The sequence below is a fragment of the Poecile atricapillus genome, chromosome 1 (genome assembly GCF_030490865.1).
Source record: "Poecile atricapillus isolate bPoeAtr1 chromosome 1, bPoeAtr1.hap1, whole genome shotgun sequence".
Taxonomy (NCBI): Eukaryota; Metazoa; Chordata; class Aves; order Passeriformes; family Paridae; genus Poecile; species Poecile atricapillus.
Window position 1 is genome coordinate 149719678 of NC_081249.1, and position 26794 is coordinate 149746471.

At 37.8% G+C, this 26794-nt stretch overlaps 1 protein-coding gene and 1 long non-coding RNA gene across 3 annotated transcripts; one reads left to right on the forward strand and one right to left on the reverse strand.

Annotated features, from left to right (window-relative positions):
• Window positions 1-2572: 2572 nt before the first annotated feature.
• On the reverse strand, window positions 2573-9788 carry LOC131580424 (uncharacterized). Of its 2 annotated transcripts, none has more exons than XR_009277870.1 (4): window positions 9642-9788; window positions 8221-8283; window positions 6903-6988; window positions 2573-5138 (listed from the first exon to the last, which is right to left on the reverse strand). It is a non-coding gene; the product is annotated as an uncharacterized LOC131580424 (long non-coding RNA). The 2 variants fall into 2 exon arrangements; XR_009277869.1 differs by having other exon boundaries at window positions 6880-6988.
• A 2-nt stretch (window positions 9789-9790) lies between these two features.
• EMC7 (ER membrane protein complex subunit 7) lies at window positions 9791-17367 on the forward strand. The gene is made up of 5 exons (XM_058841605.1): window positions 9791-10084; window positions 12300-12419; window positions 14256-14394; window positions 14921-15001; window positions 16851-17367. The coding sequence occupies exons 1-5, from the start codon at window positions 9849-9851 to the stop codon at window positions 17001-17003; spliced, it is 729 nt and encodes a 242-aa protein (XP_058697588.1). The 5' UTR covers window positions 9791-9848; the 3' UTR covers window positions 17004-17367.
• The last annotated feature ends 9427 nt before the right edge of the window (window positions 17368-26794 follow it).

The window sequence follows — 26794 nt, forward strand, 5'->3', positions numbered from 1 at the left end:
TAGGGAATTGCATAAAACTAGGGAAGGAGGTGTGTTTAAGATACAGTACAAAACCTGAAAAGTGTGCTTGTGATTGTTGGGAGATTGGGGTATGATGATAACTGAAAGTCTTTCCAGTTCTGTGCACCTAATCAGCAGCAGTGAGGCACTTCACAAGGGAAGGCTGGAGACCTGATGCTCAAAGAGCAGTCATCTTTCCTCACACTTGCTGTTTTTCCACTCCTCTGACATGCTGGGGCACATCTGCGTGGCTGAATTTCCAGCTCCACATCCTTGTCACTTACCCAAGTGAGAATAAAATGCCTTCACATTTGGCACACCTAGTTTCCCAGGTGATGTCTTGTCCCTCAGGTCTTCCAGGTTCTCACTACAAAACAACTTAGTGCCATTGAACTGTGAAAGCTCAGAGGTTTAGGCTTATGCCCTACACAGAGAAACTGTGGAGGCCAGTATGATATTTAAGATGAAACTGTTGTATTAAGAGGGTTTATATGTGTATAAATGTTTTTTAAACATGAATGCCCTACCAGTATTCTACTGGATATTAATTAAAAATGCCTACTACTAGTTCTGAACCTTTGCAAATGGCAGGCTGGTGACTAGTTAGGGAGAAATCCTGCTGCTTAGGGGCAAGTGGTTTGTTCGTTTGGGTTGGGGATTTTTTCCTATTCACCCAACTTGCCTGCCCCTCTGAGTGCAGTTCTTTAAATTTGTTGTTGCCAATTTGAATTTTCATTTTTACAAGCTTATGTCTTTCATGGTTTTCTGACAACACAAGACAATCAGGATGTTGTGTAGAGTAAGGATGTGTTATGTTCACAAAATGCTGGATAAGCACATATGCATTCATTTCTGTGGAGAAGTATCATTTTTGCCATTTCCTCTATACTCCAATACATTTCTAGTGCTGGCATGTCCCTTAACATCTCTAAAGGGGTTCTTTCCACCTCACAGTTCTTGATTCAAAAAGGATATTAGTTGTTTTCCAGATGCACAGAGAAGGTTGCTACTAAAGCTAAAAACCAGAAGGCAGGGGGAGGGGGGGAGGGAGAGACACATGAACATGACATGACCCAACAAGAAACATCAAACTGCAAACAGCAATTCAAAATTCAACCTAAACCAAAAAACTAGAATTCACTTGTCTCTAGCATAAAGTAATGTTGCAGCCAAATGACAACAAATACTGCTCTCCATTTTTCTTTAAAAAGAGTGCCTTTCTGATCAAGGAGTCTGACATTACAAATTGTATGAGATTTTTTAGGGTTAGTGCACTGTGATTTAGTTTACTTTCTAAGTGAATATTTGGTTTGTGACCTCAGCCACCTTACTCTGAAGGGCTGTAAATAAGAGGAGAACGCCCTTGGAGCTTTTCTTCACAACTGGCAGCTTACTGACTTCAGCTTTTACCCTTAGGGACTAGTGAGGCTTATTTCAGCATTTCTGTTTGCAAGATTTGGCGTATGTACTTCTGATGCTGCTTTCTTACTTGATAGCTCTCTCTGAGCTCTGGAAAACGAGTATTTAGCCTCTGGTGATTCCTTTAAGTTTAGTTTGATTGAAACAGTCCTGATGTCAAGGATTCTGCTAATATGAAAGGAGCTGTAAGACTTCTCTTCCTTTGTAAACTCACCTAATCTAAATCTTGACTCTAATAGGCTTCTATACTGAGAAATTATTAATCAACAGATCTTAGTATCCTCATTCATACTTTTTTTCCTGACAAAATTGATTTGCCTGTGGTTCCTTTGTGGTATTTACTCACCTTATGATATTTTTCCTAGCTTACAGAGCAGTTTCTATCCATTAGCCCTAAGGTATGTCTCCAAGATACTGCTGTCCATGTGTTCCTGGTTTAGCATAATTGTCTCATTTTTCAGGCATTTATATGAGGTTGTCTTTTGGCTAGGAAATGCATTCAGAACTTGAACTGATTTTAGTAGTCCGAAATAATAACTTCACTGGTGTTTAGGAGTACAGTTTTTGATGAAAGTATCATTTGTGCTGGCTTTGCAGCAATATAATTGAATTTTATGGTCTCAACAATGAGAGACTCAAGTGAGAGGAAAAACTAATTTGAGTCAGATGGCTCCAGCAAACCTATGTCTAGTGGTGAAATAAAAGGAAGATAAGCAGCACTTACTGATTTAAGGATGGGTTGAACACAGCCTAAATCACAGCTACTGTCTCATATATATGACTGCTCCTCCTCATGGCACTGCCAGCTGGGCAGAGCTGTGACGTGTGGAGCAGCTCCCCCTGATGTGCTTTGTGAGCTTCAGACACAGCATCACCTCTGCTAAATGAATCTTTTGTGAACCCTTTGTGGGATCCTTTCCTAGCTGCAGCATTTGAACATTTGGAACATTCGAAGATGTCCCAAACTTTCATCTAAAATTGTGTCAACAATTCGGTTATAAAAGAACCTGTTTTTCTTTCCTGTATATGCCTCTTCTAGGTAAAGATGTGACTGTGTGCTTTGTATGCAAGGAGAAGCTTCTAATTTTAAATGCACAAGCTCAGACTTTCTAATCTCCCTAATCTGTTTTGTCTGCCACAGAGACTGTCCAGCCAGATACTGGGCTGTGTAAAAGCCTGCGGTGGGACTTGCTGGTGCTTCACCTGAGCTCAAGCTCTCTGTGGCCTTGCTGAAGAATGCTCCTGTTCCACGTAGCTACACTGCAGCCTTTAAGAGGTCCAGTGGCTTTTTCATTGAGCATCACACTATTTTACAGACAAAGGGATAGCACATAGAATAGCATTATCGCTTTCAGAGTTGAGCAGAGCGGTGGGTTTGATTTAGGTTGGCTCTTTTCTAGACAGGTATTACCTGGGACCTCAGTGCAATATGTATTTTTGTAAAGAGTTTATGCACTGTTTCTTCCCCTCTCTGTCCCACCCTCCAGTCCCCACAACTTCTGCATGAAAACAAAGCAGTCCTGGCAATTATTTGATTTTGTTTCTTCCTCCTAATATTTTGACATGTCAATGTCTGAAAACATACCTTTACACTTGCAAGAAGTAATTCTTAACTAGACAGCAGAGTCTCTGTCACCTGGAATGAACATCAGTTTTAAGATGCTTTGCTGAATTCTTCAGGCTTGCAGGAGACAGTAAAAGTTGTAAATTAAATCTTGCAACACTCTTTCAGTAGATCATAGTTAATTTATTTGCCTAAAATAAGAATCTAAAAGCAAAGCACAAAGTTAAATTTGGGACTTTTGCTATCTGTGGCAAAGCTACTGCTTCCAGTGAGCCCTGTATTTTACCAGCCGTTATACAGAGCTTCCCAGAAGAGCCTGCTGTCAAGTGTATTTACAGTACATTTACAAATAATGAAAGCAAGTAGCTAGAGGGAAGAAAAGGCATTTCAAGGTCACTTACGATATTATTTTCTTCCAAAAATGTATGAGAAATAGAAAAATGAGCCATTTTAATTTGGCTCAAAAAATTGAAGAAGGAAACATAGGCTTCCAAACCCATGAATCATATGCCAAGTACAAACCTTCATGCTGCAACTGGAAAGACTTTATATGTTAATGCTAGCATTATAAATCTAAAAATTATTTCATTTAGCCCCACAGTGCTTATTTGAGAATTGGCAAACCCTTCATCAGGCTAAATTGTTAAAGTTAAAAAAATAGGTATTAATATAATGTAGACAGAATCACTGTATTCCCATAGGACTCTTACTTAGCTCTAGTCTAAGGCTGACATAGATATATTTGAGTCAAACAGGAACTACTACTTACTGCAAAGCTGTTCATCATGTTGCTTTAATGAAACTGTTTAACACACTGAATAGCAATGTAACAACGCATAGAAAATTAGCTTGTTTGCCATTGATTAATGATAGATAATGTTGCAGTTCCCCACAGTGGGTCATTTGAGAAGTTCTTTGTCATGTACTAACTCAGGCTCATTAAGGCATGTCTTTACTTGCACAGTCTGATTCGGCATAAAAACCCACACAACTAGGAGTGCACTTTAAAAATAAAAACAGGATTCATATTTAGCTGACCTAAGGTGAAATGGAGGTGTAATGTACTTCTAAATTACTTCATTCAGATAAACTAGGCAAAGATTGAAGGACAGAAGAACAAAAGTTTCTTATTTCAACAATAGCTTGAAAATAATTACAGGAGAATTACAGGTGAATACATTGAAATAAAACAGTAGGAAAAAGTTACAAACAGTTATTCTTCTAAGTGTTGAATTTCAAAGAAGTAGCAACTTGGTAAACTTGTTTAGGTATCAGCTGTGTGTATGTAAAGTTATGTATCACAAATTCCAGCCTTGTACACGAAACGTGTGTACAGATGAACTTAAAACCAAGGAGTTACAGTTCTCAGCTTCTCAAAAATGAACAGACTGTGTTTAAAAAAAAAGGTTTCTACAGCTACTTCTGTTCAATTCAGAGCCACTGTAATTTTCTCTGTAAATGAGAAAAGGAATTTAAGACCCAGCTTTGTTCCTTTTGCTTTGTCAAATATTGCAAGCTCACAGGTTTTACTACTTTTCATATTTAATTTGAATCTAGATTTGCTAATAGTACACACTGTAACAGCTTTTGTAACATTTTTAATACACCCAGGAAACTGTTTATCATCTAGAAATTGCTACTCCAATTCCACTTGCATTGTTATAATTCTAAGTTCCACTATAAATTGTGTAAAATAATACTACCTCCACGTCTCCCAAAAAATAAATTAAGGAACAGTAAGCTTTGAAATAGTGCAAATCAAGCCTTAGTGGGCTTTTCACCTCCTTGAAAACCATCAGCAGCCTTCTGATAGGCCAGAAATGGTTTAACTTCCAGCCAGAAAGAACATCTCTGCTGCTTTTGGCCTTTATTTTTTCAGATCTTCCTAGAACAGAAGTAACTGTAGCATAAATTAAGGAACTGCTTAAAGCTGTCTGAATTACTGCAGCCCTTCACATGTCGAATGCAGGATTTCCCAGACTCTCTGCAGGGCAGACAACTTGTAGACCTGTTCTGTGAGCGGGTCACACGCTTCGTTCCTGAACAAGCTTCTCTCTGTTAGAACATCCTACGAAAGTGCTTGCAGCTGCTTTGTGTTGCTCTGACCTCCTGTCAGATGTGAATCAACTCTACACAGCATGTAAGCTTCTTGAGCCTGAAATACAAAGATAAGAATGTCATTTTGTGGTGGATGGTTACTAACACTGCAGTAAAGCAAAAGCATGCCTTCAGATGTCATTCTGTGAACGATGTGATGATAATGCTGTATTATGTGGAGGCCACCTTGTGGCATTATGGAAGTCAAACCCAGATGTAAAGAAACAACAGCATTTAGACTGCATACCAAGAAATAAGGATCCTAAACTGCTTATATTTTTAGAGCACAAACATCACACTGGTGTGTCATTCTAGCCTCATGTGAATGATTACAGGTGCTGTCCATACAGGTAACAACACAGGAATCTGAGGATGTGTGTAGCACCATTCTGTGGGTCATAGCTTCTTACCTAGTCAGCTTGATGAAGCCTTCAATTATTAAACCTACTACTTGCATGGTTAATGCACAATTGGTGCTTAACAGACATTTAGGGACAATTTTTTACAGAGAACAGGAGCAGATAAGGAGTGCAGTCAAAATATTGTAAAACTGACTTCCAGGTTACCAACATGTTACATATTTGTTCTGCTTGCATGAGGGAGTCTGTAAATTTTTACAGCAGGAAAGGTATGCTCCTTTTCCCTGCACTTAATCTATTAATTAAATTTCCTCCACCAAAGAGTGGATTTTAAATTAGTAAATGTAAGTTCAGCTGCAACCAGACAAAACTGACTATCATCTTACAATCTCAATGTCAGCATTTGCTATCTCCTAAGATAAGTGTGCCAAAGTAGAGTATCCTGTTCATGTTTTTGGAGAAATACAAGAAGGTGAAAACAATTCATTCCTGAAAAAAAATAATAGTCCTGAAGAACTTTGTCTTGTGAGCTTGAGGTGAAAGCAAGCAAGGGAGTAGGGGAATGTTATCTCTCTGAGACAGGAAAGTCCTCAATCCTACATGCTGACTCCATGCTGTGGGGGTGGATGTGTTGGAGATGCAGGAATTATTCTGACAACGGCAGAGTTTGCAGGGGATTAAGAGATTTTCTGCCCCAATCATTTAGATTGCCAAAGACATTTTAGGTCATCAAGTCCAACCGGTAGCCTGACACTGCCAAGTCCACCACTAAACCATATCCTTAAGCATCACATCTCTGTGTCATTTAAATACTTCCAGGAATGGGGACTTCAGCACTTCCCTGAGCAGCCTATTCCCATGCTTGACAACACTTGATTAAGATTTTTTTCCTCATGTCTTACCTAAATCTCCCCTGGTGCAATTTGAGGCCATTTCTTCCTGTCACTTGTTACTTGGTAGAAGAGGCTGATCCCCACATTGCTGGAAGTTCTTTTCAGGTAGTTTTAGAGAACAGTAAGGTCTCCTCTGCGCCTCCTTTTCTCCAGGCTAAAAAAACCCAGCTGCCCCAGCTGATTCTTAGGATTGTGATCCAGACCTTTCTTCAGCTTCATTGCCATTCTTTGAATGGCAATCTGTTTGAAGCAGACTGGGATCTGGAGCAACTGAAGATGGCCTGTGCACTTTCTGCCCCATGTCAGAGACCCTCTCAGGGCATCTTACATGCAAGAGAACAAGAAGACTATTCTACCACTGAACTCAGGCTGCAATCCTGACTTTTCTGTCTGTGTAGCACAGTAAATTGCCAGTAGATGGCACACCACAATAATTTATTTTTTTTTCAAATGTTGCTGAAATAAATATGCAGCACAATTTTTGTTAATTTTGTGTTTAATCATAATAAAGCTCCTTGGGTACAAGAGAGCACAGTAAATTAGTTACCTGGCTGTGGCCTTTCACAGTACCTTCATGCTGAACTCTTCCATCTATCTTCAGTTTGTGTATTCTCATAAATCTGCTCACTTGGCTGGGCATTTTGATTTCTTCTCACCTCTAATTAGATTATCAAAAAACCAAACAGGATGTATCTATGAGGACTCCGATGCACATGTAGTTCTTATTTATTCTTTGTGTCAGCAAGGATTGTATTTTTGCTTCTACCAAACATTTGCAAACCAGCATTACTCATCTGGTGTGTTGAGTGTTGTTATCTGTGTATCTATATCGGGAGACTGACTCAAAGATTATGGGAAGATTAGAGGCAGATGGCTGAAGGTGCTCCCTGCTTGTCTGGTCAAAGTCAACACCTCTGTATATTCAGCCACAAAACAGATTTTGGACTGCTGCTGTTCGTGTATACCAGCATCTGTCTGGTATATTACAGTAAACCAATATCAATGACAAATCACCTTCATTTTCCAAAGCAAATACTTAAATACTAGCCTACAATACTACTTCTCTTTTATGGAAAGAGAAGTTTACAGTGCAATTACAATGAAACATTCAAAGGTGAATTAAATGCTTTACTAATGGTGACCTGTAAGCGAAAGACACGTAGCAAGTTTTGCTAGCATTCTGACTGTGAAAAGGATTAATCAAAATAAGTTCTACATTTTTTTGCAAACTTCTTATATCCTTAGGAGATTAAAAAACTCTCGTACTACTTAAGAGTATCCAACAGTATCCAAACCACTTAATTTTCTGTACACAGCAGTGATGATCTTCAATTCTGATGAAGCACTCAGAGGGATTTAATAGGTTTCCTCTGCTTTTTCAGTTTGTCTGTGAAACCAAAGGTGACAAGAATCTGGAGACAGAGATTTCAGTGTTAACAGTATGATGGCATTACATTAATCTAGGCCTTCTCTTTGTCAATCCATTACAGACTATCAGCTCTCACCCATCAGGCTGACAGTTCTGTAGCGTTAGTGACAGCGGGTTGAAGCAACTCGGACAAAACCAAAAATTTGCTTCTAAGGAGGGCAGAACTTTTAAGAAACTTGCAATTTTCTATGTAGCTGCCACTCAAGGAGTGAATCCGTCAATGAAAAGACAACTACAAAGGTCATTCTTGACTGTATTTTCAAGTTCATAGAATTGTTTGGTTGTTTCCATTGAACTGAAACGGTTACTTGGCAGTTTTATCTGTCTTTTGATGAGAGATTCACTTGCAATCAAGCTGCAGAAACAACTTTACTAATAGTAAAATTCCTCCCAGAATAAAAACAGGTAGCATCTCCCAGCTGCTAATTATTATTACTAATTATTTTGATAAATACATACCTGGATGTTTTATGTCTTTGTTTCCATTTGTACTACTGTAATTCTGAGATTTGTTCTTTTCATCTAGAAGACAAACACCCACAGCACAATATCAAAACTCACAAAATAGCATTGTGCAATCCACTCAAGCTGCTGTTGTAGCTAGTCTTAACCAGAAAAAGGCACTATGCAACCAAATTAATTTTTTACTCAGTTGTGTACACTTAAAAATACAGTAGCTGAATATATCTTTCTGTATGAGAAAGAACTTTTAATATGTAAAGAAGTTACATGGTGAGAGGACAACAGACTACTAACCTAACACTGAAAAGGGTGCATGTCAGTGCAACTATTGGATAAGGCAAGATGCTGTTTAATTAACTTCTCAATTTGTTAACAGGATGATATATACATATATATATAGAGAGAGAGAGAGAGAGAGAGAGAGAAGCTTCTTGGATTAGATTATGAAAGAAAAATAGGGGGGTCTTTTTCTTTGAGTTCTCCAAGGATTTAAACCAAGAAACTGTATTATGTAGGTTATAAAAACACATTATTAGGATAAGGAAATCCTTAAAACTGGAGGGCATGATCATTCATACTGTGGTCTGACAGTATCCTAATACAGATTCTTGAGGATTTTTTTTTTTTTTTTAAATTAGCATTTTTATATTAACCGCATGATATGTCACTATGAAGATGATGTCTGTCTGTGGTGTTGTACTGGAGTGTTATCAGTAGCTTTAACATAAATTCTTCTTAGTGGTTTTATTGGTAAGTATTTCTAACACAGTTTTGGCATTCTTTGGTTTCCACCCCAAAACTGCTGGAGTTTTAGATGTTTGTGAGCTTATGTGACACAAGAACATCATAGATCATACGTCTTCCTGATTTTCTCCAAAGCAGAGACAGCTCAAAGATATTAATAGACGAATAATTCACAATATCCCACTGACAGAGGATGACACATGCTTTTTAAATCATGCCTGGTATAATGTAGTATTTTTATTATCAGCTGATGACCAGGTTAATCTTGTTTAATGATAGTCTTTTCCACACGTTCAGTGATTAACTCTGACATAAATAAGTAGAAGGAAGCAAGTGTGACCACAATGTGACAATGAATACATATGACATAACAGGACGTGCTTTGTAAAGGGAAATTAGGGGCAGGGAAGATATTACAGCCTTCGTGATTTCTCCCATAAGTCTGTGCCTACCTACTAAGTAACATATTTTCATTCTAACTAATCATACAAACTTCAGTATTATAAATAATTTTAAAAGATGACGCTTTAGGCCAATTTTAATCTTTTGTAAGATTTTTTTGTTACTTTTCCCCCCCTAGAAAATTTTATTAGTCTTTTCAAGATAACTATTAAGATTTCAAACTACAATGCCTTAAATATATCTATTACCAAGAAGATACATGTACTTCTTACACATCTATTTTCTTCAGGTTCACATTTCTGTCATTCCACGTTTTAAGTGGCATCTTCCCCTTTGTTTTCACTCACAAAGCGGAACACGAGTGAGCACTCCCTGCCGCTCCCACACGCGGCCCTGAGCGGTACACGGTGTACGGGCTGTTCCGGGGGCGGGGCCATCGCGTGCGCGGCGGCGCAGGCGCGGGGCTGCGGCGCGCGGCAATGGCGGCGCGGGCCGGGAGTCTGTGGCTGCTGCTGCTCTGGCTCTCGGCGGCGCCGCTGCCCCGCGGCGCCCGCGGGTCGGAGCCCGTCGGGCCGGCGGAGCCGTCGGGCGGCGCGGGCCCCGGGGAGCGGTTTAAGATCGAGGGCCGGGCCGTGGTGCCCGGGGTGAAGCCGCAGGACTGGATCGCGGGGGCCCGGGTGCTGGTGGACGGGGAGGAGCACGTCGGCTTCCTGAAGTGAGCGGCGGGCGGAGCGGGGCGGTGCGGGGCGGGGGCTCGGGCCCCGCGGGGCGGCGGGCGGCCTTGCCCGGGCGGGAGCCGGCGTCTCCCGGGGCCGTAGGGCCCGCTCGCAGGCCCGGCCCGGCCCTGAGATGGCGGGCGGCGGGAGCGGCTCCTGCAGGGATCGGCCGTGTCTCGGTCAGCCGCGCACGGCTGCGGCTCCGGGGTGTGACAGAATCCCGAGCTGAGCTGCTGGCGGTACTGTGAACACTGGGCCCCTGACTTGTAAGGCGCTGGGCACGGCCTGCCGTGCATTGCCTTAGGTTTTGGCCTCAGCCTCCAGCAGACGTATCCAAACTGATGATTCCGGTTGGTGGACAAAAATTTCAGAAAGGAGTTCTAGTTTTAAGAAAAAACAACAAACAAACCAGCAGCCAAAACAGAAGCCCCAAACGCGTTTGCACTGTCTGGAGGACCGTGTTTATTCTCAGTTTCATTTCTAAATTCTGCCGCTTCTTATTTAAGAACCTCACCGTGGCTAAGAATTTACTCGGTGTGGAGATATGTTCGTTCATGGTAGAAGTTAAGAGTTGCAGCTCTGTGTTGAGTACCCGTGAAAAACTCTTAACTGTACTGGTGAAAGCTAATTTAAGGGACCTCACTTTATTCCATCACACAACATCATGCAAATGTAGCTGAAAGCTGTAAGGAATCATAATCTTATTCAGACTTGGGTGGTACTGGATATATTAAGATAAGCTAAAGATCTAGAGAATGTAAGACATAGAAAATATCTTCAGAATTAAGATCTGATATCATAATTTCAAGAGTAGACAAAATTCTAAATTCTTCTTTGTGATTTTGAATACAGTACAATGCATTGCTTTTAAAATATGTATAAAAATGAGATTATGTGGAATTAATATATACCCTTATAAATATTCATAATTTTAATTAATCCCTGTGCAGTAGCAGTTAACTGACTTTGGGTTCCGTCAGTAGAGTAGCAGAACAGATTCTACTCTGCAGATCTTGTAGAATCTTGACAGTGTAGCACCTGCTAAGCCACTACAAACAAGTTATGAGAGCCTGACATTATGTTTGGGAGCTGATTTAATAACTGCTATCTGGTTGGAAAATTTCTAAATACTTAATTGAAACTCTGAATTTCTCCAGTACTATAAGGAATGAAAAATAAAAAGGAAATTTTCAGGGAAACGTTGTTACAGCAGTTGCAGGTGGGTAGGTCCGTAAGTGTTGTGCATGTTAGAGATGTAGTGTGACGTATGTAATGAGAAATTCTTTGGGAATTCACTTTTAAAGGGCTCGTTTATTTGTCTTTCTGGTGCATATTACTAATTTGTTAGGATTTATTACACTTTTTGCCCTTTGAACAAATATTTGTATTAACTTTGAATCTTATTTCTAGGTGAAAGATTTTTGATGTTGCTCTTAACAGGGTAGACAGCTCTAGGTGTTTATTACTGGAGATTTCTTGAAACACATAGGTGGAAAAGTTCTGTACCTTTAAGGCAACTAACGCTGAAGCTTTCAAGCAACCTTTTACTAATATTTTCATCAAATATTCAAGTTTCATATTTTTAAATAAAAGCCACTTGTGTAAAAATCCCTTCTGTGTATATGTTCAGAGCTCTTAGTTTCCTTATTGCTGTGATTGAGCTTTCCAGTGTGGGCTGGTCCTAAAGGGAGCAATTAGAAGTAAAAACCTCTATTTCACAACAGAGGCACAAATTGCTATTTTTGTGCATTGCAAACTGTCCCTTATACCCAATCACACTATGTAGAATGTCAGTCTGGAGGGTATGCTTTCAGCAGAAGCACTGAAGCAAGGTAAACTTCACTGTATGCATTTCAAAAGGAGGAAGGAAGGTGTAAATTGCTTCTGTCATGACTTGAATACATGAAATATAACTTATTTCAGATCTTATTTGGGCTTAAATTATTCCTCCAGCAGGACAACACCTTGAGGGCACAGCAAAATCTTTAACCTAACAGGGAATTTTCACTTCTATTGCAGCATGTGTTGATGAACTTAAGGGGCTTGATATTGTGAATATTGACTGATTTAAATTTTCCTTTTGTGTCATTGTGGTTCTATTAAGATTTGTAATATAAAATGATACAGCTTCTTTTTTAAAAAAATACCAACAGAACACCCTGTCTTGTATTCTGGAGCATACTGAAATGTCACGGAACTTACTGTTTTTTTCAGGACAGATGGAAGTTTTGTGGTTCATGATGTACCTTCAGGATCTTACGTAGTGGAAGTTATATCCCCCGCTCATAAATTTGATCCTGTGCGAGTTGACATAACTTCAAAAGGCAAAATGAGGTGAGTCTTTCCTGATTTACCACTGCATTGATGAATTACGTGACAGCACAGTGTAAGAACTCATGGAAGCTATGCTGCAAGTCTGATGTTCTGTCTCAGACTGTGTCAGCTTTTAGCATCACATCTAGAAGCACGTTTCCCAGATTCCAAAGTCTGATATCTTTCTTCCTTTCATATTTATGACCAAAAATAAGAGAAAAGAGACTTTAAAAGTTCATCTATTTGTTTGCTTTTATTATTTTTTATGCAGCTATCCTGAAATAAAATCTAGGAATAAACTAGTTCTCTGCTTTATTATTTGTCAACACTTTTTTTTCCCCCTTCTTCTCTTTTCCATTTCTTTAATAAATGTACTATCAGTACTTGGCACAGCAAAATTTTTAAATATTTCTGTTGCACCCCCATGGGACACTTGTTACAGTTACTGGTTAATTAATACTAGCAGTTGCCAGTTTGCATTATTTCTGTAGAATTTTTGGCTTGTTTTCATGTTGCGGCCAAACCACTCTTGACTGTAACTGCAGAATATTCAGTAATACAGAAAAATCTATCAAGGTGATTTTCATTTAAATGAAAATGCTCGTAGTTAATTTTTCCTTATTCAAGCCCACACATCTTATCTTAACTTTTAGGAATGCAGCCATCAGTGTAAATACTCCTGCAGTATATTTAGGGCAGGTTAAAAAATTGAAATCTCACTGAAAACAGTGCCAACAGTCTGTTTATAATAATAATTAATATAATAATATTATAATATGATTATAATATGTAATTGCAGTCATAATATAATTATGTTTGAGCTTATAATAAGATCAGACAGTTTATTTGAGCTTAGGGTTTTCCAAACTCCAAGGAATTTTTTATTTTTTTTTATAGTTTGTTAGTATCTTACTGACAATAATTAATATGTAACAAATACAGAGATATAGGCTAAATATTTGGCATAGCCTCACGCTTAGCACTGTGTGTGTATGTAAGGGACTAGTAAGGTAACAAATTTGATGTTGAGTAAATTGCTGGGATACATGTGCAGAGGAAAGTAGCAGGAGGCTTGGCATCTCTACCAGTCCAGCAGGTAGAAACTATGATGAGGAATGCAGGTGAGGAGTCAGAGATGCATGAAAAACGATGATACTTGGGGAAAATGTCGACAGGGCTTTTCTCAGGGATGTGCTGCATTAAAAAATTACGGTAATAACTAGAAAGAGGAAACAGCATGTGGATAACAGATGTATTTGAGAAGATCTACGTGAAAATACCAAGTTTTGAAGAAAACACATAGTCATAAGGTAGGAGGGAAGGACATTCTATAGATGAGTATTTGGTGAAAAAAATCACAAGGAATAAATTATTTATGGAGAGAAGTCATCCCTGGAGTTGCACAAAGTGGATAAATATTCATCATGAAAAATGGGTCAAGACTGACAAAGATGTTGGTACTGAGTAATTGTCTAAATCTTAGGCCCAAATGAAGAATACTAGTGATGAACTGTGGAAAAACCTTATGAAGTAATAAAGACTGAGATTCAGTATTGATATATGCAGACTAATGCACTTAGGGAAAAGGTATTAACTTCTCAAGTAGGTGATGTCCTGAGCAAACTGGTTAAACTACACTACACTGTTCAAATCTGGCCCCTAAATAGCATAGTTTTTCTTGCTTATTTACAAGGTGACAAAAAATGGTTTGCTTTTGATTCCATAAAATATGCTGCTGAGAGAAATTATCTTTTCAAAGTGAAGCCTTTTCTGTTTGTAGTCTTTTACTGAAATTTGTTTGGATTTTTTAAAATATTCTATGTTTATATCTTCAATTATTTACATTTTGCTTAATAGAGCAAGATATGTGAATTACATCAAACCCTCTGAAGTTGTCAGGCTGCCATACCCACTTCAGATGAAATCTTCTGGACCACCTTCATACTTTATAAAGAGAGAATCTTGGGGATGGACAGATTTTCTCATGAACCCTATGGTATGTACAGGCAATTATTACAAGTATGCTAAGGATCCAAATACAGCCATTTGTCAGAATGTCAGAATAAAACAATTGAGGAAAAACGTGCATTTTTTTCCTTGGCTCTTTTGAGAGTATTGCCTTCTTGGATTTTACTTGCTTACAAATGGGAAGTTTTTCTTTGACATCTCCTCCCCTGTATACCACTGTTAATGTATGTCCTCTGAAAATAGACTGTAATCTCTTCCTTTGACAATGTGATGCTGTTCTAGTAGTACAGAGATCAACATATTGCACAATTGTCATTACAACAGGTATAAGAGAGAATAACCATTTGCCTTATTGGTCCAGCTTTGAAAACTTGTTTGAAGCACAATACTCCCTTAGCAGGTTTCATTCCTGACAAGTGTTGCTGTCTTACTGATTCAGAATGCAGTAGTTCTAGAGTTTGGCTGTTTAGTAGAGCTTCATTTTATTTTAGTAGGTCTAAAAGTGTTTAGAGCAACAACTAAGCTGAAGAGATTGTTCCCTGTTTTCTCTGTAGGTGATGATGATGGTTCTTCCATTACTGATATTTGTGCTTTTGCCTAAAGTTGTCAACACCAGTGATCCTGATATGAGGCGGGTAAGTGCATTCAACTGATGCATATGGAGAGACCAAAGATAATGAGATTTCAAGGCACAGAAATCTAATAAAAACAAAACTGTACTTTAAAGGAAGACTTAATGGGCATCATTTATTCAGCTAATAACAGTGTTGCTGTTTTAGCAATGTGTCATTTAATAAGTATCACGTGTGTTGAGGAGAGTGTGATGTGGGGTTTATTTGCACTTCAGCCTAAACCACAGTTTTCTATACTGTGAAATCCAGATGTTGCACTAGTATATATGCATATGGAGTCTTAATGTCGTCATTAAATGATCTGATTTATTGTCCTTTCATCATGCAACCTACTGAATAGCAGAAGGCTAGGACAAAATGGAGATTCAAGATGTTTGCTAAATCTTTATATCTTTTAAATACTTATTTTAACAAGTATTATTTGCCTGTCATGGGTGGCTGCTTTTTGAAGGCTTGGTTAACTGAAAACTCCTTTTTGTGTAAATGACCAATGTCTTCAGTAGTACTTTATAGGTGTCTCAGTATTTTTTTTAATAAGTAAGAACCTTTAAAAAGCATATCGGAGCTGTATAATGCTCTTTTGGCTATAATAAACAGATACAAAGATATGCTAGGTATTCATGGCATGTTCTTCAAACCAAGGTGAACTCTGGAAGTAGAATTTTAAAAAAGATAATCACATATTCCTTACTTTTTTGACTGATCTGACACTGCTGATAGGCTGTTCTGATGGTAAAACCATCAAAGCTTCTGATGATTTAGTTCTTATCAGATAACTGATGTGACTTCTTATGGAGAAATTTTTAAGTTGGAAGAATTTTGCTTATAATTTATCTTTAAAAATTAGGAAAAAGTTGTCTATAAGAACTAAATTATAACGGCATTCTCTAGGTGACCATGTATTAAATTGTTAACTTATGGAGGTTGTATGATGTTTTTCAAATTAACTTGTTATTTCTTTCTGGAATCAGCACAGTACTAATTATATAGAAAGTTTAATGATTTAGTAACTGTGCTTGTTGTAGAGTTGTAGTGTAGATGTAGTAGCAACAAAGGCTACTAAAATGCCTTGTAAGCACTTAAAGATATAATATTCTGAATGGGAGAAGGACAAGGTGACAATCCCACGTGAAACTCACTATTGCTATAAGCATTATCCCTTTGTGGATGTGCAGTTCAGCTGTTGTATGCATTAAAAGTACTTCAAAATTGGTTTATTTCAAAATGTGCTAGTTCATTTTATAGAACCACTGTGCTAAACCCTAAAGTTACATTAAGCTTACCTGGATATATGGTCTTATATTAAAAGCCTTTTTTCCCTGAAGGAATGCAAACTCAGCTGCAGTACTCTAGTAGCTTGGTGTCAGAAAGTAGGGCAATAAAAATATCTAATCCCTTCAAACAGCATCAAAAATTTGTTAATTTGCTATAAATAATGCTAATTTGAAAAACAAAACAAAAAGTGTGACATCTCTGAGAACACGGATCTGAATATCTAAACAATAGCCTAAATTTTAATATGGAGAAAAGTAGTGCTGAAAAGAAATAATTTTTATCTTTTAGATTTTTTTTTTTATCAGATGGTTGCCCTGCAAGACTGCTTAAGACATGGTTGCCATTTTCCATACACTGCAGCTTTTAGTTTTGGGGTTTTATGTTTCTGTGTGTATGTAGCTGGATGTTGGGCTGTGGTTGCATAAAACTATGTAGCTATATGTATCCTGGAGGACTACAAAAAGTAAAACAATATTTGGGAAAATTTGGTCTCTCTCTCATACAGTCTTTCAAGTGATGCCTTAGATACAGACAGAATTGTTACAAGCTATTAAGATTATCTGATCTTTGCCTGCAGGAAATGGAGCAGTCAATGAACATGCTGAATTCCAACCATGAGCTGCCAGATGTGTCTGAATTCATGACAAGACTTTTCTCTTCAAAATCTTCCAGCAAGTCTGGTGGTAGCAGCAGTAAAGCAGGGAAAAGTAGTTCTGGAAAAAGGAGGTAGTTAAGTTTTCCTCCTAAGTCTGAATTTGCATAGCTGTTTGTTACCATGTGGTGTCATGTTTATTTGTCTTGGAAGATCAAAAAGCCACTACTGTAAACTTTAACCAGGCACAACAACATATGTTATGCTACAAGTGTGGTTTGTAGCTTTTTTTAGACTGTATAAGCTGTTTTCTACTTGACAGTAAGCAAAAGATGACATGGCTTCAATACTGTATCTGTATAAAGTTATTGATGACACTGAATTAACTATATTGTTCTGTAGAGAATTAAAATAAATTATACAATGTGCTTCACAGTAATAAATATCTCAAGACAATGTATAAAAAAATTTCAAAGATAATAGAAGTGGAGTTCAGTTTTAAGATGTCTTTAATGTTTTGCACTTGTTGAGTTCCAAAATGAACAAATCATCCTTTCAAAATGGAGTTGTGAGTTTACTGGGTAAGTGATTTGCTATATCAGCTTGTCACATGTTACATATAAAATCATTTTATTTTATGCTGTTTGCTGCCTGTACAATTTACAGAATCACAGAGCGGGTAAGGTTGGAAGGGACCAATGGTCCGATCTCCCAATCAGGGTCATCCCAGAGCACACGGCACAGGATTATATCCAGATGGTTCTTGGATATCTTCAGTGAGGGAGTCTCCACAACCTCTCTGGGCAATCTTTAGTTCAAAGATTTTCCACTATATATTGCCCAGTTTTACTCTGATCTACTTTTGGCTAAAAACTCTTTGGGAGGAAAGAAAGCCAAGTATCTTGCATGAGGAAGTCACTTAAACTGCCAAGATCTTGAATCTTTCTTTTCTAAATTACATGTATCACTTCTGTGACACTGAGGGTTCTTATGCATTCTGTGCTTTCAGCTTACCAGTGGAATTATTTGAGGCCACATACTGAATTTTAAATGAAGTTCAAATTAACTAATTTTAAAATGAAAGAAAAGAACTTAAGGTGTAGTAGGAAGCTAAATTATTTTCAACTTATAAATTATGTTCCAAAGTATATAGCTTTCAAGGAATGCTAAGTCACTGGCAGAACTTTGTTGAGCATGCCTGTATATCTCTTATACAGTATCTATTCAAGCTACCCAGAGAAAAGTTGAAAAAACTGATTGTTTTTCACTAGTTGAACATTTGCAAATTAAAATGACAGCAGACCTGCCAAACACTATTAGCAACAGTCCATAACTTTATTTTATTTTTTCATAAATGCTGTTCTTCATCTTTACAGTTGGTAATTTCTTAGGTAACAGTGTTATGCAGCATAGATAATGTGTATCTGCTTCCAAAAATGGTATTTAACATCCACTTTCTGTACATCTGAAGTAAAATCAATTCTAATGCATGTATTTGTAGCAGAAGAGGGCTATAAATTTTCTTATAATACATATTTAGAAGTTATGCTGGGGTACATAAAAGTTGCAAGAGACTAAATATTCATTCATAAGATTAAGTCTATTTTTAAGGTGTTGAAGAAGAAATAACCCAATATTTTCTGTGGACAATGAAAGATTTCACTATGCAAAGTAAGCTGCACGTTTTTGCTCTCTTTTTGTTTTGTTTGAATGGTCTTTCTGTTCCACACAGCAAGTAAAATATTTTCAGTGGGGACAAGAAAATATTTTGATACTCTTGCTGGAAGGATCTACTGAAATAAATGTCAAGTTGCATTGGTAAAGAAAAAAAAAACAAACTTAAAAAAAACCTCTTTCAGAAGTATCTTATGAAAAAAATACATGAAAAACAGGAAGGAATTCTTTGAAGATGGAGGAATTAGCACTGTTACTGTGCTATCCTGGAAAGTACAAGCCACGAGTTACTTTTTTTAACAGTAATTAAAATAACAATTGAATTGCATTAGCTTATCATACTGATGCATTTTTCCATGTTAGGAACATTGTAAAATTCCAAAGGTAGGAACTAATAAAAAATTCCAAAGGTAGGAACTAGTATTTCTGCCTTCTTTCATGGTGTCTGTTCACGTTCTTGATTTGTCTTCTAGGGAGAATGGAGAATTCAGTCCATGAAAAGGTGAAAGTCTTTGTTCAGAGCTCAGAGTGAAAAAGTTCACAGGAATTGTAAAGATCATAGTAAAACTTTGGAATGAACGTATGGAATATTCAGCACTTCTCTTTTTCTTAGGACTTTGTATATGAAGGTTGAGGCAGCTCCTTTGTGCATCAGAATCAGATGCAGTGTCCTGCTTTCAGAAAAATCGAAGCCCAAAAATCTTGTACGTTATTCAACTCCTTTTCAGACACCTGTGTGATAAAAGCAATTTGTCGAAGTGTGTTAGTCTGCTCCTGAACTACTGGAAGTTACGAATTTTTTTCATTTTGGAGTGGAACCTGTGTTCAAGTGAGCAAAGAGGTTCTAGCCAGAGTGCCTTGGTCACTTAAGGTCAGTTGGTCATTGTTGTAGTTTAACCTCAGGCAATAGCCCAGCCCCACACAGCTTCTCACTCTCTTCCCCCGGTGGGGTGGGGAAGCGAGTCAGAAGGGTAAAAGAACATTTGTAAGTTGAGATAAAGGCAGTTTAATAGGGAAAGCAAAATCTGCAGACACAAAGCAAAACAAAGAATTCACAACTTTCCATGTTGTTTTGCAGGAGTTCAGACATCCTCAGGACAACAGGGCTCCAGCGCACCTAATGCGTGCTTGGGAAGACAAAGCCATTACTCCAAATATTCCATTCTTCTTCCTCCCACTTTGTATGCTTAGCATGATGCCATACGATCTGGAATGTCCCTTTGGTCATTTGGGGTCAGCTGTCACATCCCAACTCTGTGCACCCCCAGACCCCTTGCTGGTGGGGTGGGGTGAGGTGAGGAGCAGAAAAGGTCTTGGCTCTGTGGGAACAGTGTGCATCAGTAATGAAAATGTCTCTGGGTTATCAACACTGTTTCCAGCACAAGTCCTTAGCACGGCCCTACACCAGCCACTGTGAAAGCTCTAACTACCACAGTCACAACCAGCACAGTCAATTAAAGGTGTAATGTGACCTTGGGCTATCATAAATGCTGCTAGGCAAAACTTACTTGATCCTGTAGCAGTTATAATGAAAGGTTCAATTTCTGCAGAAAATAAATGTTTGCTGTAGTTCAGTTTTATTTCCTTACTTAAAGATTTTTAGGAGTCTTCTGGGTTAAGTCTGGCATCTCCATTTTCAAAAATAAACAGGAGCTGCCTTTTAGTGAGGTTTCTTGAGATAACATAAGAATTGAATTGAAACAACTGATTCCTCAGAACAGAAATTAAAGGTTTACTTGGTCTATAGACAAGCTGATTTCCTTATTGCCAAAAGGAGGAAGACATGCTCCCTCAGCTTGGACTGGATAATCCTGCTGCCTTCTGATTACAAGTTCTGGTACTTCTCAGGCTTTGTCATGCATTGATTTAGCAAGCAAAATTGGTTCATCAGTCTGCTGGAATTCTTTTATATTTTATCAGCTCAAAGAAGGATCAAAGAAATCCCAGAGCCAGCTGAAAGTAAGCACCAGAAACATTCAGTCAGAGGTAGGAATTCTCTGTTCCTGGCAGTGAGTGTGAGTAATACAATAAGCTCATTGCATCTTGAGGATTTGTCGCTGAAGAGCTCATTTAGCCATGTTCTGAATGAGTGGGCAGCTGAGTTTATGACAAGCCATGTAGAAAGGAGAGGAGACATATTTTGCTGAAATCTGTTTTAGCTATTAGTCATTTAAGATGGTCTGGAAGATGTCTGGAACAGTTTGAAATAATTTTACCAATTGCGTCATCAAAGATGCTCACATTCTACACATACAAGAAAGAAATCTAATGTACAGCTATCTCCCTTTTATTTTAAACTAAACAATACTTGGTGCTCTTTGTCTTTTTGATACAGTGGAGATGAAAATGGCTGTGCAAATGGGGTGTGTATTGCTTCAGAGAGACAGGCTGGCTTGTGACTAAGACTTGTATTTGCGAAGGGAACTTTAGTATCAAGTGCCTTGAGTTCAGATACAACTGTCACACTGTACAAAACATCTATTATTTCTGTTTCAATTTCTTGTGTATGAGTTACGAGAAGCTTGTCTCATAAAACTAATTGTGAAGATAAGTTTAGTAATGAATATTGAGTACTCAGATGTTGTGTTGCATTATGTTACGAGAAATGGTTTCTCCCTGTTGTCCGCCCTCTGGATTGGTGATGTGTTGGTTCCTTCCCCCTCACTCCTCTCCTTCAGTTTCTCCCCATTGTCAGTAACCTGCCTTCCCCCGCCCCCTTTCCCTCTGTTCAAAAGTTTGGCGCGAGCAATTCTCCGTCTCTTTCTGCCCTGGACTCGTTCGGATTAAAACTGGGACACTGTCCCGGGAAGAGAGAGCGTCCTTTGTCTTTTATCTCTGTCCTCACCTATTTCTTCCCTCCACCCCGGGTGGACTGCAGCTAGCCGGAAGAATTCTCAGGGTTGGGAGCGAGGGAAATTTGGCACTCAGATAAGTGTGGCAACGAGCTTGCTGAAAAAAATCCAGTATGTAATCTTGTTAAAGAGTATGTTTGTTAAGCATTATTGTGTAGGTCTTTATACGTATCTGTTAAAGCAACCCTTTCTAAGTAACTGCATGTCAAAATTTTGAACACAATCTGGGCAATTTAAGTACATACCATTTTCCAACAGTGAAAAGTGTATTATATCACTAAGATCCATTTGAATATCTCCACTTGGGTGTTAATGTACTCTTAATTGCATAAAGATCATGTGTGATCAGTAGTTCAAAGAGGGCAAAGTTTGTTTTACAGCTTGATAGAAGGACCTTATAGTACTAAAAGGATTTGATTTTCATGTTTAAGACATCTCTGACCTTAATTTTGTTGCTATTGGTAGTTAGTAGATAGTGAATTTTTATTCCTACAATTTTATGTTTCATTTGAGACTTACTTCTTTTAGGAAAATAACCAATATAAAATAAATAGTAACAAACCCTTTGTTGTTTTCATTCTGATGTGTCAGAATAAAATATGGATTTATATGGCTATATATTGTACTAATTTAACAAACTGGAGGAAAATGGAAGTGTTTACATCTACTGTTGATGGGCTAAGGAATATAGAAAAAAACCTTAAAATTTTAAACTTCAAATCAGTGGAAAAGCAGATTTACTGAGCAATGTTGAAGGTTGAAAAGATTACATAGATATATCTTCCACATCCTTAGGCAGGAGAAGCACAAGAGGCACCTGTGGTGCACAGGACATTTGGAAGGTCCCAGTTAATGGGCTTAATCATGGTCTATATCTCCAAAGGCTTGTTCCCAGCCAGGAACTGGCACAGAGGCCAGCTTGGCAGGAAGAACCCCTGTACATGCTGTGCTTTCCAAAACAGAGCTCGGAGACCCTGTGGCTCAGGAGTCATTTATTGCCCTCCTAACTTTGTTACCATATCCAGGAATTACTGGAAGGGGAGGGACAATGTTGTTATTAGGCATATTCCAAAAATGTATTGACAGCTATTGCACAAGCTTAGTATTACGCATCAGCAGATTCCCATGTGTCGGGAATCAACACTGCCAACTTCCCACGGAAGTCCTCTGACAGTGTTTCATTTAGTAACATACTTGAAGCTATAATTAATTGTAAGGAGAAAAATTTGGAGAAAGCCCCCAAACGTAGAAGAAAATTTAAGTATTGCTGTCATGGCAACTCATTTAACTCAAATATTAAAGTTTGCAAAAAATTGTAGCTGGAAGATGTTTCTATGATGTTCTACAGACATTGTTTTCTAGGAGAAGGTAGCGTTGGCAAGTGACAAGTGAGCAAATGAACTGTAGTCTCAGCCTTTAGGAGAACACTGGCTTCCTCTTTGGTATTTGCCAAATTGTATTTGCCTGTTACTCATGAGTGAAGAAAAATCCAGTTATGTCATGTTTCTTTCCATCTGGGAAAGATTGCTGTACCATTCAAGAGATGAAGTTCATCAGTCTTTCCCTCCATCACTGCACCCATTTAAGGCTCTTCCTGAAGTGGTACAATCTAGCCAGGTTTCCCCCACTCAGTGCAGGGTTCATTCTATGTAATAATCTTCTAATAAATACATTATTACACTTTGAGTTCCAAAAAGCAATCGGTATTGATAGTGAAAATAAAATAGAATTTTAAAGAATCTTCTTTCGTCACTTCAGTGACTTTAAAGGCAGGACCTTAGATCTTAATGACTGTTTTGGACATTATACTGTGTGATTATAATCAGGTGATTCAGGCCTTATATTAGTACACCATGCTTTTAGTCAGAAAATTGTATGTAGGAATAGTATTGAGTTTTAGTCTATTTTCAGATGGAGCTAGTGAAAGCTTCTTGAGGTCATAAATAGGCTGAGGCATTTTAATTTATTTTGTTTCTGTGTTTCAAAAGCCATAAAGGATTATTCATCCTTTTCCATAATAAATATTGAATTTTCAGGAAAACTCGTTCACGTTTGAAATTACAAGATTATTCCTTCAATTATGCTGTCAGTAACCTTTATGTAATTCCTTGTTTCTAATAAGGCTATAAAGATTTAATGACAGAATAATTTTCTGTGGAAAAACGAGTGGAACTTTAGCTGGTTAGCTCATTTATTGATGATGCACAAAACATCACAGTTAGGATCATTTGTATTATGTGTTTGGTTCTGCATGGCTGGTAGGAATAAATATTAATTAAAGACTCATTCAATCAAGGGCAAAGGTCATAAATATGCAACAGAAAGAAAATCTTTTGTGGCATTTTTCAAACAAAATTGAATTTTTGACTGATTCTTCTAGTTGAAATACAGACATTAAAAAAGTAATATAACAGGTGGTGAAACTCATTTGCAAACACAACAAGTAAGAAAAGGAAAAAAGGTTTTTTAAAGGAACATTTTTTTTCTGTATGAAATATTAGAATATTCTCCCCAGAAGTTCTCTGGATTCTTTAAGGGTATTCTTGCAGTCAGGTGCACATGGGTGTGGGTTTTCCACTGTGTTTCAGAATGGAGAATAGGACACTCATGTTCATGGTCTGGTGTGCAAGGCACAGGACTGCTCTTTACCATGCAGATGCATGAAGAATCCAGTTAAAATACTTGGGAGTAATGTCACTAAAGGACATGGAATGATTCACTTGAACACATCTCAGTGGTATGACAGGAAAAAGAAGTAACTTTATTTTCTGACTCCAGTACTTACAGATTCTTGACTATGACCAGAGATTGGGTAACTAAATTACCACCTTCCCAATCACACAGGTCCCGCGAAATGTCCATCAAAAGACATTTCTTAGAAGGAATGTGTAAACAACTCATGTTTATAGTTACTTTCCTGGGAAAGTAACTAAAACTATGAAAACAAGGTCAGAAGGCATAGTTTTCAGGGCAACAGAGATTTTCCATTCATGGGATCAGAGCAGAATAAGACTTGAAGCAAATTTCTGGCAGTAGGGAGGAGTGTTTATTTTTCTACCAGTTTGTGTTCTCATTCACCCATGGATATGGTTCAGAATGCTTCAGCTTGGCAGGTGAGAAATGAATAAGCTGAATTAGTAAAGAGTGTCCAAAGAAATTTGAGGTCAAACCTCCTAATGAGCCTGTATTTTTGCCATGCTAAACATTCTCTTAGAAAGAGGAGGAGCTCAGATGAGAGGTGGAGCAGTTACTAAAAGTTACTGAAAGTAAGAGTAGAATAAGTAGAATATGTACAGCATCCATCCACGTATTTACCAAAAGTGATGAGAAGATGAGAATTGAACTATGGTGTTATTACAAGGTTTATGATTAAAAGTTTGCTTCATAAAAATAATACCCCCACCTGTAGCTTTGTAAGGGTCCCCCACATTAGACATTAGCATCTACAGACAATCAGTAGAGATTCCTAGAGGAACCTTTTCCTGAAATCCTCTCATTTTTGGTTTTGAATTGTAGTCTTGATATTCCCTCTTTTCTTTTGGTTTGTTTTCCTGCTACTTCTATTCACATGGCATTTGCACAGAATTTTTTCACTTCTTTTTGCCCTTTGTTTTTATGAAGACTACAAGAGTCTTGTTGAAATTGCGGTAGCAAGCTCGATTGAGCTGGGGCTGGCAGAAATAATTGTATACATCACTTGTTCTTTCAAGTGTTTCACTGGTAGCAACCAATTATTTCTATCACCAGGTAGCTGACTAATGGTGGAGAGGTCATTTGTCCTGGAAGGACCTGATCAAATGTACTTTCTTTGTAATATGTTTCAGACTTACTTTATTGTTAGGTTTTTTGGTTTTTTTTTCCCAAAAGGAAGTGTACAATGAGGAGAGTATTAGAAGGATTTTATAGAATCCAACACGGTTCAGTACAAATACAAGAGTTTAGCATAGTGCACTGTTCACAGCTATTTCATTGGGAAAAAAAGATGATTGAATAAAATGTCCAAAGGGTCTGGATAGGTCTTCATGAAAAAAGTCATCTTAAATCCCATCAACTAACACCAAAAGTCACCTGTTGCTTTCAACCCACTTTTCACATAGTAAAGAAACACATTTGTAGAATTCTGCCTCTCAATCAAATCTGTTATTACAAAAAATCTGCATGTTCTTGTTCATACATTCATGACACTTCTTTATGTGTCTTTTTTATGACAGAATACACTTGCCCTCTGAAGCTCAAGAGCCTTTACAGCTTTGCAGTCCCTCGTTAGCCTTGTTTAATCTTCTTGAACATTGTTCAAATTTGATAGTTTTTTTTAAACTAAATAAACTTCCAATTTCTAAATTTGCTTCTTTGTAGAACATGATTACATCTAAAAGGATTTAAATTTCTAACTTGATTTACGCACTACTCATTTTTTGTTTGTTTGTTTGTTTTAATGGTGTTTTATGGTCTATTCTCATGTATTTTTAGTACTTGATATATATAATGATTACGTGCTTTTACATTCTAACAATTCCTTTATGTTCCAAGTTAGGAATTTGAATAAGGAATTGTTTCTGCAATAAGAATATGATGTGGTTTATCAACAGAAGTCTGAACCAGGAGTTAGGCTCTATTGTGTTTATTATTTTTAGCAGTTCTTACTTGCTTCTCTTAGCTCCTTTATGAAAAAAATCTAGACTAAAGTTACCTGTGCAGCTAGGTTCCATTCATACCTGTGGGACAATACATGCACAAGATGCTTACCCTTCTGAAGGGAACTTAAGTATTCCTTCTCCAGCCAGTGCAAGAGGTATTGGTCTCAGCAGTGGAGCACAGACAGCATGACTGCAGATACAGATGACGAAAAACTCCCGGCCTACACTGTAGGAATGTACTTTTAGCTTGTGTATGACCTTGTGCTGTGTTCCAGACGTTTCCAGATGATCTGGGTGACCATCATCTGCATCCCAAATGTGCCATAGCCTTGCAATACTCCAGTAGCCAAGAAAGGGCATAACCAGACTGAAGCAGGGGTAAATAAGAATTTAAACCATAGCCCTAATATCTGTACATGAACTTCCTTTAATTTCTAAATTCTATTTTTTTTCCAGACCCGATGTGTTAAAGAGGTATTGCAGGTTTTCTAGTCTGTACAAGTTTTTAGACTATAAAATATAGGTTCATAAAATGATAGTTCTTAAAATCTTTCAGTAGTCATTGAGCAGTCTGACTAATTCTTATTATATGATCTCAACCTCTTTCCTGGGAAGAGCTGTGGGCAGTAAAATGTGTTTTGACAGAATTTTTTTTTGCTCCCACCCTATCCACCCCCTGTGTATTATTCATGTTGCTATCAATTTTCCTTAAACAGTAGGCTCAAGAAACTAAGTCATGTACTTAGTGTGAGACAGTGAAATCTGT

Bases quoted from the DNA above. Each gene is read 5' to 3' on its own strand.
- EMC7 (XM_058841605.1), top strand. From the start codon at position 9,849: ATGGCGGCGCGGGCCGGGAGTCTGTGGCTGCTGCTGCTCTGGCTCTCG. The intron at 12,420-14,255 runs GTGAGTCTTTCC...TTTGCTTAATAG, and splicing joins ACTTCAAAAGGCAAAATGAG to AGCAAGATATGTGAATTACA. The intron at 15,002-16,850 runs GTAAGTGCATTC...CTTTGCCTGCAG, and splicing joins GTGATCCTGATATGAGGCGG to GAAATGGAGCAGTCAATGAA.